Raw genomic sequence first — 16,130 nt, 5'->3', positions numbered from 1 at the left:
TTAAAATCCACATATTTTCATTTAAATTTGGAAAAAGTATTCTAAAATTATATAAAGGGAATGTACATCTTCCAAGAACGGATTACTTTACTACTAATCTTGTATGCACGGTTGTCGGGTAGTATAATTAATTTACAGGTTTTTAATAATTCATCTTCTATTTTCTGCCTGTTAGCTACCACCTTTACAAATTCTAGCTGCTTTCCATTTCATTTTGGAATCTCAGATTAATTTGAAATTGTTACAAATGGTGACTATATCACATATGGACTAGACTTAACCGCCAAACGGTGACTATATCACATATGGACTAGACTAAACCGCCCCTCCTTGAATTCTAAGCTTATGTGAACTCACATAGAAAACATCGCAAAACATGCATTGGACTGGAATCCCCAGGGGAAAAGGAGGGTGGGCCGGCCAAAGAAAACATGGAATAGAACGGTTGAGGAAGAGGCAAAAACAGCTGGGCTCACATGGGCACAGATTAGAGGAGCAGCCCAAAACCGAGTCCGCTGGAGATGTGTGGTTGCAGCCCTTTGCTCCCCAGGGCCCATAAAGGAGTGATGATGATGATGTGAACTCACATTGCCCGAAATGCATGTTTAATCCTGCTTGCTTGGGAAAAATAAAGTGACGTTTTTAGCAATCACAAATACTAATTGTTTATGCTATAATGTATGCTCTATATAGGCCTAATGATTTCTAAACAAATCTGAATTTAAAGCAAGCATCGACTATCTTGTTTGGAAAAATAGTACCATAGGTCAATTTTTTATAGCTAAGACTTTTCTGAAAGCCACTATAAAAGCTATTTATTTTTGGCTTAAAAGTTTGTTTTTTAGATTAACTAATTAGTTCTAATAAATTGAAGGCCATATGTAATTTCAGCTGTCAATTTCATTGTCTATCACATGAACTATAAAGTTAAAATTAAAATTAGGCTCTTGACTGTTGGAGATTACATTTTTTAAAAATATCTCCAAAAAAATATATGACACTATCATTAAAATGATAACTAAGCATAGCAACTGTGTGATAACTAACCCTAGCAACTGTATGAAAACTAACCCTAGCAACTGTATAACTAACCCTATCAACTGTATGATAACTAACCCTAACAACTGTGTGATCATACAATCTAAATGCACAAATACACTACAGTTACCTGATTTTCTAAAAATAAACTTATTCATAACCTAGTGGTATTTTGCCTAGTACTCATGGCCATTGGCCTGCTGTTTTAATAAAGTTACTTTTTCAAAACTTAGAATCCAAAGCAAAAATATTTTAAACGAGCAGACCTTGCCAGCAAACAAGCAGAAGAGTATTGGAAGAAATCTAGTAATGTGGTCAAATCAGAGTACGTCAGTCAGGTATGTGGTCACATTACAGTATGTCAGTCAGGTATGTGGTCACAGTATGTCAGTCAGGTATGTGGTCAAATCAGAGTACGTCAGTCAGGTATGTGGTCACATCAGAGTACGTCAGTCAGATATGTGGTCACAGTATGTCAGTCAGGTATGTGGTCACAGTACGTCAGTCAGGTATGTGGTCACAGTATGTCAGTCAGGTATGTGGTCACAGTATGTCAGTCAGGTATGTGGTCACAGTATGTCAGTCAGGTATGTGGTCAAATCAGAGTACGTCAGTCAGGTATGTGGTCACATCAGAGTACGTCAGTCAGGTATGTGGTCACATTACAGTATGTCAGTCAGGTATGTGGTCACATTACAGTACGTCAGTCAGGTATGTGGTCACAGTATGTCAGTCAGGTATGTGGTCACATTACAGTATGTCAGTCAGGTATGTGGTCACAGTATGTCAGTCAGGTATGTGGTCACAGTATGTCAGTCAGGTATGTGGTCACATTACAGTATGTCAGTCAGGTATGTGGTCACAGTATGTCAGTCAGGTATGTGGTCACAGTATGTCAGTCAGGTATGTGGTCACATTACAGTATGTCAGTCAGGTATGTGGTCACAGTATGTCAGTCAGGTATGTGGTCACAGTACGTCAGTCAGGTATGTGGTCACATCACAGTACGTCAGTATGTCAATGTTTGTCTATTATACCAGTCTATTAAATGTTTGTCTATTATACCAGTCTATTAAATGTTTGTCTATTATACCAGTCTATTAAATGTTTGTCTATTATACCAGTCTATTAAATGTCTGTCTATTATACCAGTCTATTAAATTTCGGTTTATTATACCAGTCTATTAAATATTTGTCTATTTTACCAGTCTATTAAATGTCTGTCTATTATACCAGTCTATTGAATGTTTGTCTATTATACCAGTCTATTAAATGTCTGTCTATTATACCAGTCTATTAAATGTCGGTTTATTATACCAGTCTATTAAATGTTTGTCTATTATACCAGTCTATTGAATGTTTGTCCACAGAAGAATGAAGGTATAGTCCCAGCTGTTAGCAATGTGGATGGAAAAACTGACAGACAAGCCCAGCTGCCAAGGAAAGAGGTCATTTTTTAAAACATATCGTTGTTGGTGGCATGATGCCTATAATGTATGAGACCTGCTAATGAAGTAACTCTCTGCCCCAGGTGGTGAGGAAGCTGCGTGAGAGAGGGGAACCCATCCGCCTCTTTGGTGAAGATGACTTTGATGCTTACAAAAGGTTGAAGAAACTTGAAACCTCTGAGCCAGATATTAAGGTAACTTCTAAGAGAAATACAAATATTTAAGGCTTTTCACCAATGTGTTTGTCTATTCCAGGGTGAAGGCTATTCTAATGACTTTTCTATTTCAGGGTGAAGGCTATTCTAATGACTTTTCTATTTCAGGGTGAAGGCTATTCTAATGACTTTTCTGTTTCAGGGTGAAGGCTATTCTAATGACTTTTCTATTTCAGGGTGAAGGTTATTCTAATGAATTTTCTATTTCAGGGTGAAGGCTATTCTAATGACTTCCAAGCAGCCATGGAGAAGGTGGATGAAGACTATTTGAATGAAATCATCAAATCTACTGGCAAAGAGGAAGTCAATACCAGCAATGATGTGTCAGTCAAGGATGATGGAACAACTCAAGAAGATATCAACGTAAGGGAGATTCACAAGAGTTTTCATACACTCCATCTAGCCCTCTACCCTTCATGACCACAACATTCTATACACCTTGTTAGACCCTAAACACCACCTTACTACATACACCCCACCCTACCCTTACTTCACACACCCCCACCCTACCAACCCACCCTTAGTCCATACACCCCCACCCTACCAACCTACCCTTAGTCCATACACCCCCACCCTACCAACCCACCCTTAGTCCATACACCCCCACCCTACCCTTACTTCACACACCCCCACCCCACCAACCCACCCTTAGTCCACAAAACCCCCACCCTACCAACCCACCCTTAGTCCATACACCCCCACCCTACCAACCCACCCTTAGTCCATACACCCCCACCCTACCAACCCACCCTTAGTCCATACACCCCCACCCTACCAACTTAGGCTTTAAGGGGGTAGGCTCTGTTAAAAAAAAAACTATTTTTTCTCTACAGCTTTATTAAGGTGCATCCGAATATACATTTCCACTAAAAAAAAATTTGTAAATTTTGTTTGGTAATTATGACAACTGCGGCCATCTTGAAAATTAACCTCTTCGTAGGATTTCCACCATTCATAAAATATTACATTTTAAGTCCTATAAACAATGAATTCATAATCTTCTTCCATAGTTTTGGGTACTCAGCTAAAAAATTTAAATGTAGATCTTCAAGCTAATTTCTTATGAATTTTCAAATTTTGAATCCGGTAAAAACACTAAATTTTGGGGCATTAAATCTAGTATAAACAAAAATCTATGCTTTTTTTAAGGCGGGCGGTATACAGTCACATTTCTGTTAACTTTATTCACCCGAAGTGCTGGGCATATTTAACTTGAGAGCTGCCGATGTAATTTACAACCTACATTTAATGTGCTGTTTTTTTTTGTTGTTGTTTTTTTCAATGCAAGTATTTAGGTATTTTGATACTAAATTTAACTTGTAGAAGTCCACCCGAACCACCTCTCCCCCCAGATGTCATGCATCCACAAAAGTTGTTTTTTGTAAGTCCGGTACTAATCAGAGCTGGGTGGACTCAGGGACATCCTACATTTATGAACAGAGATTGAAAGTCGAGACCTTTGGGCTAGCAGCCAAATGCTCTACGGGCTACCATTCAACCACGCCGTCCCATAATAGGCTGTTCTAAAAGTAGAAAGATTTTAAGCTTCCTTATTTTATATAGGCCTACATGTAACCAGATTGCCTGATGTAAAGTTTGTCAGACTGTGACCTTTTGGTTTGTTTTTTTTATTCTTTTGTTGACTGTGGTGTATTGTTTTATTCTTTTGTTGATTTGATCTATTGTTTTATTCTTTTGTTGACTGTGATCTATTGTTTTATTATTTTGTTGACTGTGGTCTATTGTTTTATTCTTTTGTTGACTGGTGTATTGTTTTATTCTTTTGTTGACTGTGGTCTATTGTTTTATTCTTTTGTTGATCTGATCTATTGTTTTATTCTTTTGTTGACTGTGATCTATTGTTTTATTCTTTTGTTGACTGTGGTGTATTGTTTTATTCTTTTGTTGACTGTGGTGTATTGTTTTATTCTTTTGTTGACTGGTGTATTGTTTTATTCTTTTGTTGACTGTGATCTATTGTTTTATTATTTTGTTGACTGTGATCTATTGTTTTATTCTTTTGTTGATCTGATCTATTGTTTTATTCTTTTGTTGATCTGATCTATTGTTTTATTCTTTTGTTGACTGTGTTGTATTGTTTTATTCTTTTGTTGATCTGATCTATTGTTTTATTCTTTTGTTGATCTGATCTATTGTTTTATTCTTTTGTTGATCTGATCTATTGTTTTATTCTTTTGTTGATCTGATCTATTGTTTTATTCTTTTGTTGATCTGATCTATTGTTTTATTCTTTTGTTGATCTGATCTATTGTTTTATTCTTTTGTTGATCTGATCTATTGTTTTATTCTTTTGTTGATCTGATCTATTGTTTTATTCTTTTGTTGACTGAGATCTATTGTTTTATTCTTTTGTTGATCTGATCTATTGTTGTTTTTTTAACAGAGAATGAGACAAGAGCTTGGTCAGGGTGACAAAGATAAAGATCATGAAATTGTGCTCAGATTTTTTAAGGTAACAATTTTAAAGTGACAGCTATCTTATTTTTCCTTTAGAATGTGAAGATATTCTTTTGTTCTAGTTGCAAGAGAAAGTAATTCTCTAAAGATTTATTGGCTGATCAAGTCACTTCACCATACCCTGTATCCAATACAAAATCTGTTACATTTCACCATACCCTGTATCAAATACAAAATCTGTTACATTTCATCATACCCTGTATCCAATACAAAATCTGTTACATTTCATCATACCCTGTATCAAATACAAAATCTGTTACATTATTTCATACCCTGTATCCAATACAAAATCTGTTACATTTCATCATACCCTGTATCCAATACAAAATCTGTTACATTTCATCATACCCTGTATCAAATACAAAATCTGTTACATTTCATCATACCCTGTATCCAATACAAAATCTGTTACATTATTTCATACCCTGTATCCAATATAAAATCTGTTACATTTCATCATACCCTGTATCCAATACAAAATCTGTTACACTTTATCATACCCTGTATCCAATACAAAATCTGTTACATTTCATCATACCCTGTATCCAATACAAAATCTGTTACACTTTATCATACCCTGTATCCAATACAAAATCTGTTACATTTCATCATACCCTGTATCAAATAATAAAACCTACTGGCAGTTAGCAAGCCAACACTTCAAGAGTAGATGAGGCTGGCCTTACAAGATAACAAACTGTACTCTAGTTTATTCCTTACCTCTGTAATCTAGTTTGTTCCTTACCTCTGTAATCTAGTTTGTTCCTTACCTCTGTAATCTAGTTTGTTCCTTACCTCTGTAATCTAGTTTGTTCCTTACCTCTGTAATCTAGTTTGTTCCTTACCTCTGTAATCTAGTTTGTTCCTTACCTCTGTAATCTAGTTTGTTCCTTACCTCTGTAATCTAGTTTGTTCCTTACCTCTGTAATCTAGTTTGTTCCTTACCTCTGTAATCTAGTTTGTTCCTTACCTCTGTAATCTAGTTTGTTCCTTATCTCTGTAATCTAGTTTGTTCCTTACCTCTGTAATCTAGTTTGTTCCTTACCTCTGTAATCTAGTTTGTTCCTTACCTCTGTAATCTAGTTTGTTCCTTACCTCTGTAATCTAGTTTGTTCCTTACCTCTGTAATCTAGTTTGTTCCTTACCTCTGTAATCTAGTTTGTTCCTTACCTCTGTAATCTAGTTTGTTCCTTACCTCTGTAATCTAGTTTGTTCCTTACCTCTGTAATCTAGTTTGTTCCTTACCTCTGTAATCTAGTTTGTTTCTTACCTCTGTAATCTAGTTTGTTCCTTACCTCTGTAATCTAGTTTGTCTTGAAGAAGTGGGGAGAGCAGCTGAACACCCGCCCTGAAGAAGAGAAGAGGACTATCAAAGGGAAGGTAGCCAGTGCTACCCACTCACAGACTGTTGCCTACCTCAAGCCCTTATTCAGGAAGCTCAAATACAAGGCAAGTCTAGCATGGTTGCCTACATAGTCATTTCAATACTTCCGTACAGACACTACACGAGAAAGTAAACAAACAGTCAAATGTCATGTCACTAAGATACACTGTCAACTGTGTGTATTGTGTAGGCCTGTGATGTTATTGTAACCTAAACCAGTAACTAACTTGTACTTTGTGTGAATCCTGTGTGTTGTGTAGGCCAGTGATGCAGTAACTAACTTGTACTTTGTGTGAATCCTGTGTGTTGTGTAGGCCAGTGATGCAGTAACTGACTTGTATTTTTTGTGAATCCTGTGTGTTGTGTAGGCCAGTGATGCAGTAACTGACTTGTATTTTGTGTGAATCCTGTGTGTTGTGTAGGCCAGTGATGCAGTAACTGACTTGTATTTTGTGTGAATCCTGTGTGTTGTGTAGGCCAGTGATGCAGTAACTGACTTGTATTTTGTGTGAATCCTGTGTGTTGTGTAGGCCAGTGATGCAGTAACTGACTTGTATTTTGTGTGAATCCTGTGTGTTGTGTAGGCCAGTGATGCAGTAACTGACTTGTATTTTGTGTGAATCCTGTGTGTTGTGTAGGCCAATGATGCAGTAACTGACTTGTATTTTGTGTGAATCCTGTGTGTTGTGTAGGCCAATGATGCAGTAACTAACTTGTATTTTGTGTGAATCCTGTGTGTTGTGTAGGCCAGTGATGCAGTAACTAACTTGTACTTTGTGTGAATCCTGTGTGTTGTGTAGGCCAGTGATGCAGTAACTAACTTGTATTTTGTGTGAATCCTGTGTGTTGTGTAGGACATTGATGAAGGTTTGTTGGAGAGTATTGTGGAGATAGTCCAGTACATGATGGACAAGAACTACATCAAGGTTAGTAAATACTAGACTCACTAACATTAAACACATGACTTAGGCCAATGTTTTCTAATTGCCATGACTTAGGCCAATGTTTTCTAATTGCCATGACTTAGGCAAATGTTTTCTAATTGCCATGACTTTGGCCAATGTTTTCTAATTGCCATGACTTAGGCTAATGTTTTCTAATTGCCATGACTTAGGCCAATGTTTTCTAATTGCCATGACTTAGGCCAATGTTTTCTAATTGCCATGACTTAGGCCAATGTTTTCTAATTTCCATGACTTAGGCCAATGACTCTTATCTTGAGATGGCTATTGGAAATGCTCCCTGGCCTATTGGCGTCACTATGGTGGGTATCCATGCCCGTACAGGCAGAGAGAAGATTTCTTCACGTTATGTGGCGCACGTGTTGAATGATGAAACACAGCGCAAGTATATCCAGGTCAGTTGTGGAACTAATTAGATTTCATTCGTTTGGTTGGCCTGCTGTGATCAGCTGGTTGGCCTGCTGTGATCAGCTGGTTGGCCTGCTGTGATCAGCTGGTTGGCCTGCTGCGATCAGCTGGTTGGCCTGCTGCGATCAGCTGGTTGGCCTGCTGCGATCAGCTGGTTGGCCTGCTGCGATCAGCTGGTTGGCCTGCTGCGATCAGCTGGTTGGCCTGCTGCGATCAGCTGGTTGGCCTGCTGCGATCAGCTGGTTGGCCTGCTGCGATCAGCTGGTTGGCCTGCTGCGATCAGCTGGTTGGCCTGCTGCGATCAGCTGGTTGGCCTGCTGCGATCAGCTGGTTGGCCTGCTGCGATCAGCTGGTTGGCCTGCTGCGATCAGCTGGTTGGCCTGCTGCGATCAGCTGGTTGGCCTGCTGCGATCAGCTGGTTGGCCTGCTGCGATCAGCTGGTTGGCCTGCTGCGATCAGCTGGTTGGCCTGCTGCGATCAGCTGGTTGGCCTGCTGCGATCAGCTGGTTGGCCTGCTGCGATCAGCTGGTTGGCCTGCTGCGATCAGCTGGTTGGCCTGCTGCGATCAGCTGGTTGGCCTGCTGCGATCAGCTGGTTGGCCTGCTGCGATCAGCTGGTTGGCCTGCTGCGATCAGCTGGTTGGCCTGCTGCGATCAGCTGGTTGGCCTGCTGGGATCAGCTGGTTGGCCTGCTGCGATCAGCTGGTTGGCCTGCTGCGATCAGCTGGTTGGCCTGCTGCGATCAGCTGGTTGGCCTGCTGCGATCAGCTGGTTGGCCTGCTGCGATCAGCTGGTTGGCCTGCTTTGATAAGCTGGTTGGCCTGCTTTGATAAGCTGGTTGGCCTGCTGTGATAAGCTGGTTGGCCTGCTGTGATAAGCTGGTTGGCCTGTGACCAGCTGGTTGGCCTGCTGTGATCCGCTGGTTGGCCTGCTGTGATCAGCTGGTTGGCCTGCTGTGATCAGCTGGTTGGCCTGCTGTGATCAGCTGGTTGGCATGCAATCAGCTGGTTGGCCTGCTGTGATCAGCTGGTTGGCCTGCTGTGCTGACATTTTGTACTGAACCTTCCAGGCTGTAAAAAGACTGATGACACAGTGCCAGAACCTGTTTCCAACAGACCCCTCTCGCAGCTACAACTTCCTCAGAACTAGCAGCTCCTGATATTTGGTTATTAAAGTTCACAATCACTTCGCGTCTTGTTGCTTCTTGACTGGGTGTTGTCTGGTTCTTGACTGGGTGTTGTCTGGTTCTTGACTGGCTGTTGTCTGGTTCTTGACTGGGTGTTGACTGGTTCTTTTGGCTTCTTGACTGTCTGTTGTCTGGTTCTTGTGGCTTCTTGACTGTCTGTTGTCTGGTTCTTGTGGCTTCTTGACTGGCTGTTGTCTGGTTCTTGTGGCATTAAAACATGTTTTTAGTCAATTCTCTTTAACTGTTAAAGCTATTACAATGAACACTTGACAAAACTTTTCAGTACTGGTACCACAAAGGTTCGTCTAGTTCACACTATATATTTAATTTTGACGAACTTTATCCTTTAGAGGGGGAGGGGAGAATGACGATCTGAATGTGTAATCGTTAAAGAGAAAGGCAGAATAGTACCGCTGAGGAAATACTGGCACCGTAATGTGTTTAGCATTAATAACTGGTACCGTAATGTGTTTACCTTCAAAGGCTGGTTCCAAATGGTTGTTACCAGAAAGCATATTTTTCAACCAAAATTAAATATTCTATAACATTGTGAAATTAAGTCTAACATGACTTCTAGTTTTATTTAGGCTAGAAATATTCCAACAATTATTAGTAATATAAATTAATAGGCATGTATCTAACACTTTTAATTTTATTAGGAGGGTGATAGAGGATGATGTTTTAAATAAATAAACTGCTAGGATATATTCCATTGCAATTAATTTGTACACTTTCAATGCAATACATAACATGATTTATAACGAAACTAGCCGGCCAGGCCCTGCTCTGGCTTCTGTGAAAAACCTTTCTGTTAAAGACCATTACCTGTGTGTTTAGTAATCATCATAAACCCGGCATTGCCCACCCAAACCACAACCAACCAAAACAACAAAACGCTAACACAATTACAAATACAAACGAAAACAAAAACCTAACAACAAGCCCAAACACAAAGAAAAAGCAAACGAAAACAAAAACCTAACAACAAACACCAATACCAACCAATAACAGCACAAAAAAAAAACGAAAAACCAAACGAAAACAAACCAAATCCAAACGCAAAACCAACCAAAAATACAAACACAAACAAAAACGAAAAAAGAAAGAACAAAAATGTACCAAATCAAACCGCAACCACTAACGCAAACCCAACCTAAACACAAAGAAAACACTAACGCGAACATAAACGCAAAGTGCTCACAGTCTAGCCCGGGGCGGAATCGCCTGTTTTAGCTTAAACGACTATAGTACCTCAACTTATTCATAGTCTTTTGCACTCACTTAAACGAACGCCCCTGTTTCAATTTAATGAACAATTATAATACTCCAAGCTTATCCGTAAAATACCTACAACATTTGCACTTCATCAATCCCCGCTAATTATGTAATTATTTTTTTTCCCAACACCAAAACAAAGTAATAAAAAGTAAATTCTTTTCCACTAATGCAAAGGTTTTATAAAGGGAAGTAATTTTGTTTTCCTAATTTATCAAAGGGAAGTAAGTGCTAAAGGACTAAATATAAATAATTTTCAGACATAATTAGAACTTTTGTTATTTTTTTAAAATTGTGTTTAATGAACATGCCGAAAATTATTACTATCAGTTTTAAAATTGAAAATTATTTCCCAACACTTTTAATAGTAATTTTTTAACTCATAAATTTAGACTATGAGTACGATAATAGTCTAACACCATGGAAGTATGTCAACGACAAACAAACAAACGTATTTTTACATACAGAATTGAGCTTTATATATTAGATACTAGCCGGCCAGGCCCTGCTCTGGCTTCTGTGAAAAACCTTTCTGTTAAAGACCATTACCTGTGTGTTTAGTAATCATCATAAACCCGGCATTGCCCACCCAAACCACAACCAACCAAAACAACAAAACGCAAAAGTAACACCAACACAATTACAAATACAACCGAAAACAAAAATCTAACAACAAACCCAACTACAACCACAAACACCAATACAAACACAAAGAAAAAAAAGCAAACGAAAACAAAAACCTAACAACAAACCCAACTACAACCACAAACACCAATACAAACACAAAGAAAAAAACAAACGAAAAAGCAAACGAAAACAAACCAAATCCAAACGCAAAACCAACCACAAACACAAACCCAAAGAAAAAAACACAAACGAAAAAGCAAACGAAAACAAACCAAATCCAAACGCAAAACCAACCACAAACACAAATATAAACACAAACCCAAAGAAAAAAACGAAAACGAAAAAAGAAAGAACAAAAACGAACCAAATCAAAACGCAACCACTAACGCAAACCCAACCTAAACACAAAGAAAACACTAACGCGAACATAAACGCAAAGTGCTCACAGTCTAGCCCGGGGCAGAATCGCCTGTTTCAGCTTAATAATCGACTATAGTACCCCAACTTATTCATAGTCTTTTGCACTCACTTAAACGAACGTAGGTGCCAAACCAAATGAACAATTATAATACTCCAAGCTTATTCGTAAAATACCTACAACATTTGCACTTGATCAATCCCCGCTAATTATGTAATTATTTTTTTCCCAACACCAAAACAAAGTAATAAAAAGTAATTTCTTTTTCCACTAATGCAATGTTTTATAAAGGGAAGTAATTTTGTTTTCCTAATTTATCAAAGGGAAGTAAGTGCTAAAGGACTAAATATAAATAATTTTCAGACATAATTAGAATTTTTGTAAAAGATGATAATTTTTTTAAAATTGTGTTTAATGAACATGCCGACACTTATTACTATCAGTTTGAAAACTGAAATTTTTTTCCCAACACTTTCAATGGTAATTTTTTAACTTATAAATTTAGACTATGAGCACGATGATAATCTAACACTTAAATCCATCGAAGCATGTCAACGACAAACTTATTACAAGCATACAGAATTGAGCTTTATATATTAGATTTATTTAAATCAGTGGTTCCCAAACTTTCCAGTGGCGACCCCCTTTTATACAAAGTAAGTGACCCGCGACCCCCATAAAATTAAAAAGCCGAAATTAGTATGAAAATAATTATTACAAGCACTAAAATAAGATTTTCTAGTAGACTTTCAATATGAACTACTCTTGATAACTGTTTTAATACCATGAGTAAAATTGCATCAACATTCAATTTTTTTAAATTTTGTTTTTAATCGGAGAATAGCGTTGAAAATCTATTCTCGAAAAGTCAAACAATTTTACGTTTGGATATGAATGGTGAGAACTATACCAAAATTGTGTGTGCAGTTTTTCATCTTACGCGGAATCATTCTGCATATAAAGAATTCATCTTGTAATTAATCGGGAATGCTGACAACATCAAGGGAAAAAGATTCTTCTTTTTACAGCTCAAGAGATTCAAGATGCCCAGAAATCGCTTATTTCTAAATTTTAATTATCTCACCATCAGATTCATCTGTCTGCAGAGTTTCTCAAATTTACAATATTTCCAAGATTTATTTTCTTCGCCGATTTTGCAGCTTTTTATAAAAATGCCCCGAGGTTATCATGGAAAGTGATCATATTCGTTTTTTTCCATGAAACTTCAGGTTAAGCTTATGTTGATGTTCGAATACATTTGCTAGGTATGATACTCTATCCAACCACTCTATGTCGTTTTAAGTATACCAAAAGGTCTTGTTTCCTTTGCACTTCCAAGAACAATTTGATTTCAGATTTCAATTCAAAAACACGATTCACAACATTTCGTTTGACAGCCAGCATACTGTAGTGTAGAAAAGCAAAACTGTGTGATCTATATTAATGTCTTTGCTCAGTTCTTTGATTGAAGGCTCCAGATTTAATATAATTTACGACTTTTACTAGCAATGGAGTCTTGATGGCGAGGGAAGTGGTTAGGGAGCTAAATCTTTTCTGTTTTCTGAAAGCCCGATTTTTACCTTTTGATGAGATTTTCTCCTATTGTGTTCTTTTTTGCTTGGCATTTTCTATCGCGACTTCATTTGATGCTTGCACTAATGCTGTGTTCTTCCTGTTCGATCAAGTCTCGGACGTTTGCAACTAGCTTCAAATGACGTTTTAGTTTTGAAGATTTCTTAAACTCGTGTCTGAGAACAACTTTGCACAGTACGCATGGCTTCTTCTCTATTCCATTTCCAGTTATGTTAGTAAAGCCGAATTTCAGATATTTTTCTTTCTTCTTAGTTCTTAATTTTCGAACTCGAGATTTTTCGGTTTAGCAACCATGAGCTTAACCGACTCGAAGATATTCTGCTAAATATTTACGTTTTGTTTCTCATTACTACGGTTTAGTATACCAGTTGGCGACCCACCAGCAGAGTTTCTTCCAGGCATCTCTTCGGGGGGGGGGGGGTTGTCCCCCCCCCCCCCCCTAAAATTTTTTTACCGCCCCCCCCCCGAATGAAATGAAATTTATATAATTTATATAGAAAATATATACTTTTAACAGTGTCCGCCCCCCCCCCCCGAAGAAAGTTTACCGCCCCCCCCCGAAGATTTCAAGTGCCCCCCCCCCGGAGAAAAAAGTCTGGAAGAAACACTGCCCACCAGAAAGCCCTTCGCGACCCCCAGTTTGGGAACCCGTGATTTAAACGAATGCTATACTTTGTGATTTTTGTTTTTCTTTTAAATAGTAAAATAAAATTATTACTTTAAAAAGCTACCTCCCTTGTACATATACCAAATGACGTAGTCTTTGTTTACTTTTTTACTTTCTCGTATATACGAAGTATAGAGAAAGTCTTGTAATCGTGCAAAGAAAAATCGAGATTTTTACAAATCTCGACGTTTTACCCCCCCCCCCCCCTGAGTCGGAAAAACATATTTTTGCAATCTTGTCCGTATGTCTGTGTGTCTTTAAACACGATAACTTGAGTACCGTTATAGCTAGGTTGATGAAATTTCATATATTAGTATTTTATCAAAATCGTAGATTCGTATCAACTTTTGAGCGATTTCCGATAACCGGAAGTGGTACTTTTTCTACTTTGAATTTTTCAAAAGCCTATAACGTGTGCACTATTTTAGATAGATAAATGAAATTTCACATGTAAGTAAAAGATCTAATTCTCCACCTTCTATCAAATTTTGAGTAATTTCCGTTGAACGGAAGTAGTAATTTACGCTATTTCCGATTTCTCAAAAAAACGCATATAGATTTATAAAGTACTAATAATATTCCGCACTATTATGCACATTTTGTTTTGGCGTTCGCTTGGTGCACAATTCTTTTTTCTACGAGATTCTATTCTATTTTTAAAACTTTAAGTAATTAAAAATCAGGTCTATATTCCGAGTTGTCATCCCACGCAGTGTTATATAAGAATATTCGAGAAAGTTTAGGGGAGATTACTCCCGGTTTATTACAATTGTTTAGTTAAGAAAATACTTCATCTGGACAAAGCTAACAACCTTACAACGGGTATTGCGTTATCTTTACCGGCGGTAGAGGTACGTTAACGTTATAGTCGTTCACTAAATTGAATCAGGCGCGTTCTCTGTCGCCCCGGCAGGGTGCTATTTGGCGCTCCGGGTTATCCATTTAGCACTATGGCGCCTATGTTAGTTTTAAGGAGCACCTTACAATATTGACACGGTGGCACCGACATTCAATTATTAAACCGAGCCAAGCCCGTACGCTCCACCCCTGTAGTAGTGTAATCGGGGGCTCCCGGGAGCACCCCTCTTCCTGACACCTGTACGGTCGCCGAAGTGTGTTCTATTTTTTTAATGTACACTCAAGGCTTTCATATAGCACTCCATGGGGCGTACTGGGCGGTAGCGTAGGTAAACCCGTGCCCCGATGCATATGATCCAAGTTCAGGCAATGTTTACAATTAAATAACTCAGTTTTAGAAAACAATGTCACACGTCTTAGAATATAGATCGGTAACGCATTGATGAAACCCTCCTAATATATTTCGTCAAACCTTCTTCTAACCCGCGACAACGCGCGGGCACGCTTGTATATATATAAACTATCACAAAATGTTCATAAACTCGCACGGCCAATAACAACACCCTACCAGGAAACAAAGTGATTATAGTTTGCTGTATTTGTGGTTGATAGTTATCAGCCATACTACTATCAGGTCATGGTTGAGGACTATGTTTCTTCCAGGCTCTTCGGGGGGGGGGGGGGGGGGGGGGAAGAAAGCCTACCGCCCCCCCCCCCCCGAACGAAATGGAATGTATACAGAGAATATATACCTTTTAACAGTGTCCGTCCCCGTCCCCCCCTCCGAAATTTTAGTGCTTCCTCCCCCCCCCCCCCGAAAATTTCAAGAAAACTAGTTCGCGTTTTAAAAGATTTTTTTTTTGTAAATCGTGATCAAAATTGACCAATATACAACAAACTGCTTGTGGGGGGGGGGGTAGGCTGATGTTAGGGGTCGTCCATAAATGACGTCTCACTCGTAAGGGGGGGGGGGAAGGGGGTGTCTGTAATTTTGTGACGGTGTGTGATAAGGGGCAGGGTGGTGTAACGTCACACTTTTGTATTATGAAAAAGCAATGTTATTAAACTAATTTAAACCATTATTTCGCGTTTTAGAAAACTGTTTTAATAAATTGTAAAAGGAATTGATTAAAATACTCTATGTTGACATAGTTCAGACAAGATTTTGGAAAGATATCGATGTTTTAAGAAAAATTCAACTGCAATTTTGAGGGGAGGGGGGGGGGGGGGTTGTCATTTTAGTGGGGTGGGGGGGGGGGGGGGGGGGGGGGGAGAGGTCTGGCTTTTCGTGACGATGTGTGACGGAGGGGAGGGGGAGGTAAAAATCGTCAAAAAAGCTTTACGTTATTTATGGATGACTCTACAGTCCAATCTAATAATTAATAGATCTAGATTCTAGATCTATAAAAATCTAGTAGATCTCAATTCTATTTGTTTTTCTTTGAGTTTTTGTTTTTTGGCAATAGTCTAGATTCTATATCCACACTGGATTATAGAATTCTATGAGTTATTCTAGATCTTGATGTAGGCCAAAGCATTTTTTTTTATTTAAAAAAAAAAGGACCAGAATAAAC

At 38.4% G+C, this 16,130-nt stretch overlaps 1 protein-coding gene across 7 annotated transcripts in view; it reads left to right on the top strand.

Annotated features, from left to right (window-relative positions):
• LOC131943932 (pre-mRNA-splicing factor 18) overlaps nt 1–9,120 on the top strand; it is a 32,157-nt gene extending 23,037 nt beyond the window's left edge. For 6 of the 7 annotated variants that reach the window (XM_059304313.1, XM_059304314.1, XM_059304309.1 and 3 more), the window contains 9 exons: nt 1,272–1,376; nt 2,409–2,486; nt 2,570–2,680; nt 2,912–3,064; nt 5,106–5,174; nt 6,488–6,628; nt 7,418–7,489; nt 7,765–7,920; nt 9,002–9,120. In XM_059304313.1, coding sequence (XP_059160296.1) covers nt 1,272–1,376; nt 2,409–2,486; nt 2,570–2,680; nt 2,912–3,064; nt 5,106–5,174; nt 6,488–6,628; nt 7,418–7,489; nt 7,765–7,920; nt 9,002–9,091 — 975 coding nt within the window. In that variant the 3' untranslated portion in view covers nt 9,092–9,120. The remainder of the gene's footprint in view (nt 1–1,271; nt 1,377–2,408; nt 2,487–2,569; nt 2,681–2,911; nt 3,065–5,105; nt 5,175–6,487; nt 6,629–7,417; nt 7,490–7,764; nt 7,921–9,001) is intronic. The other variant, XM_059304315.1, reaches the window with a different exon arrangement.
• Nucleotides 9,121–16,130: the final 7,010 nt, after the last annotated feature.

Source organism: Physella acuta, unplaced genomic scaffold (genome assembly GCF_028476545.2).
Source record: "Physella acuta isolate Inbredline_101_S28 unplaced genomic scaffold, ASM2847654v3 ptg000473l, whole genome shotgun sequence".
Taxonomy (NCBI): Eukaryota; Metazoa; Mollusca; class Gastropoda; family Physidae; genus Physella; species Physella acuta.
This window is presented reverse-complemented; position numbering and strand designations above follow the sequence as displayed.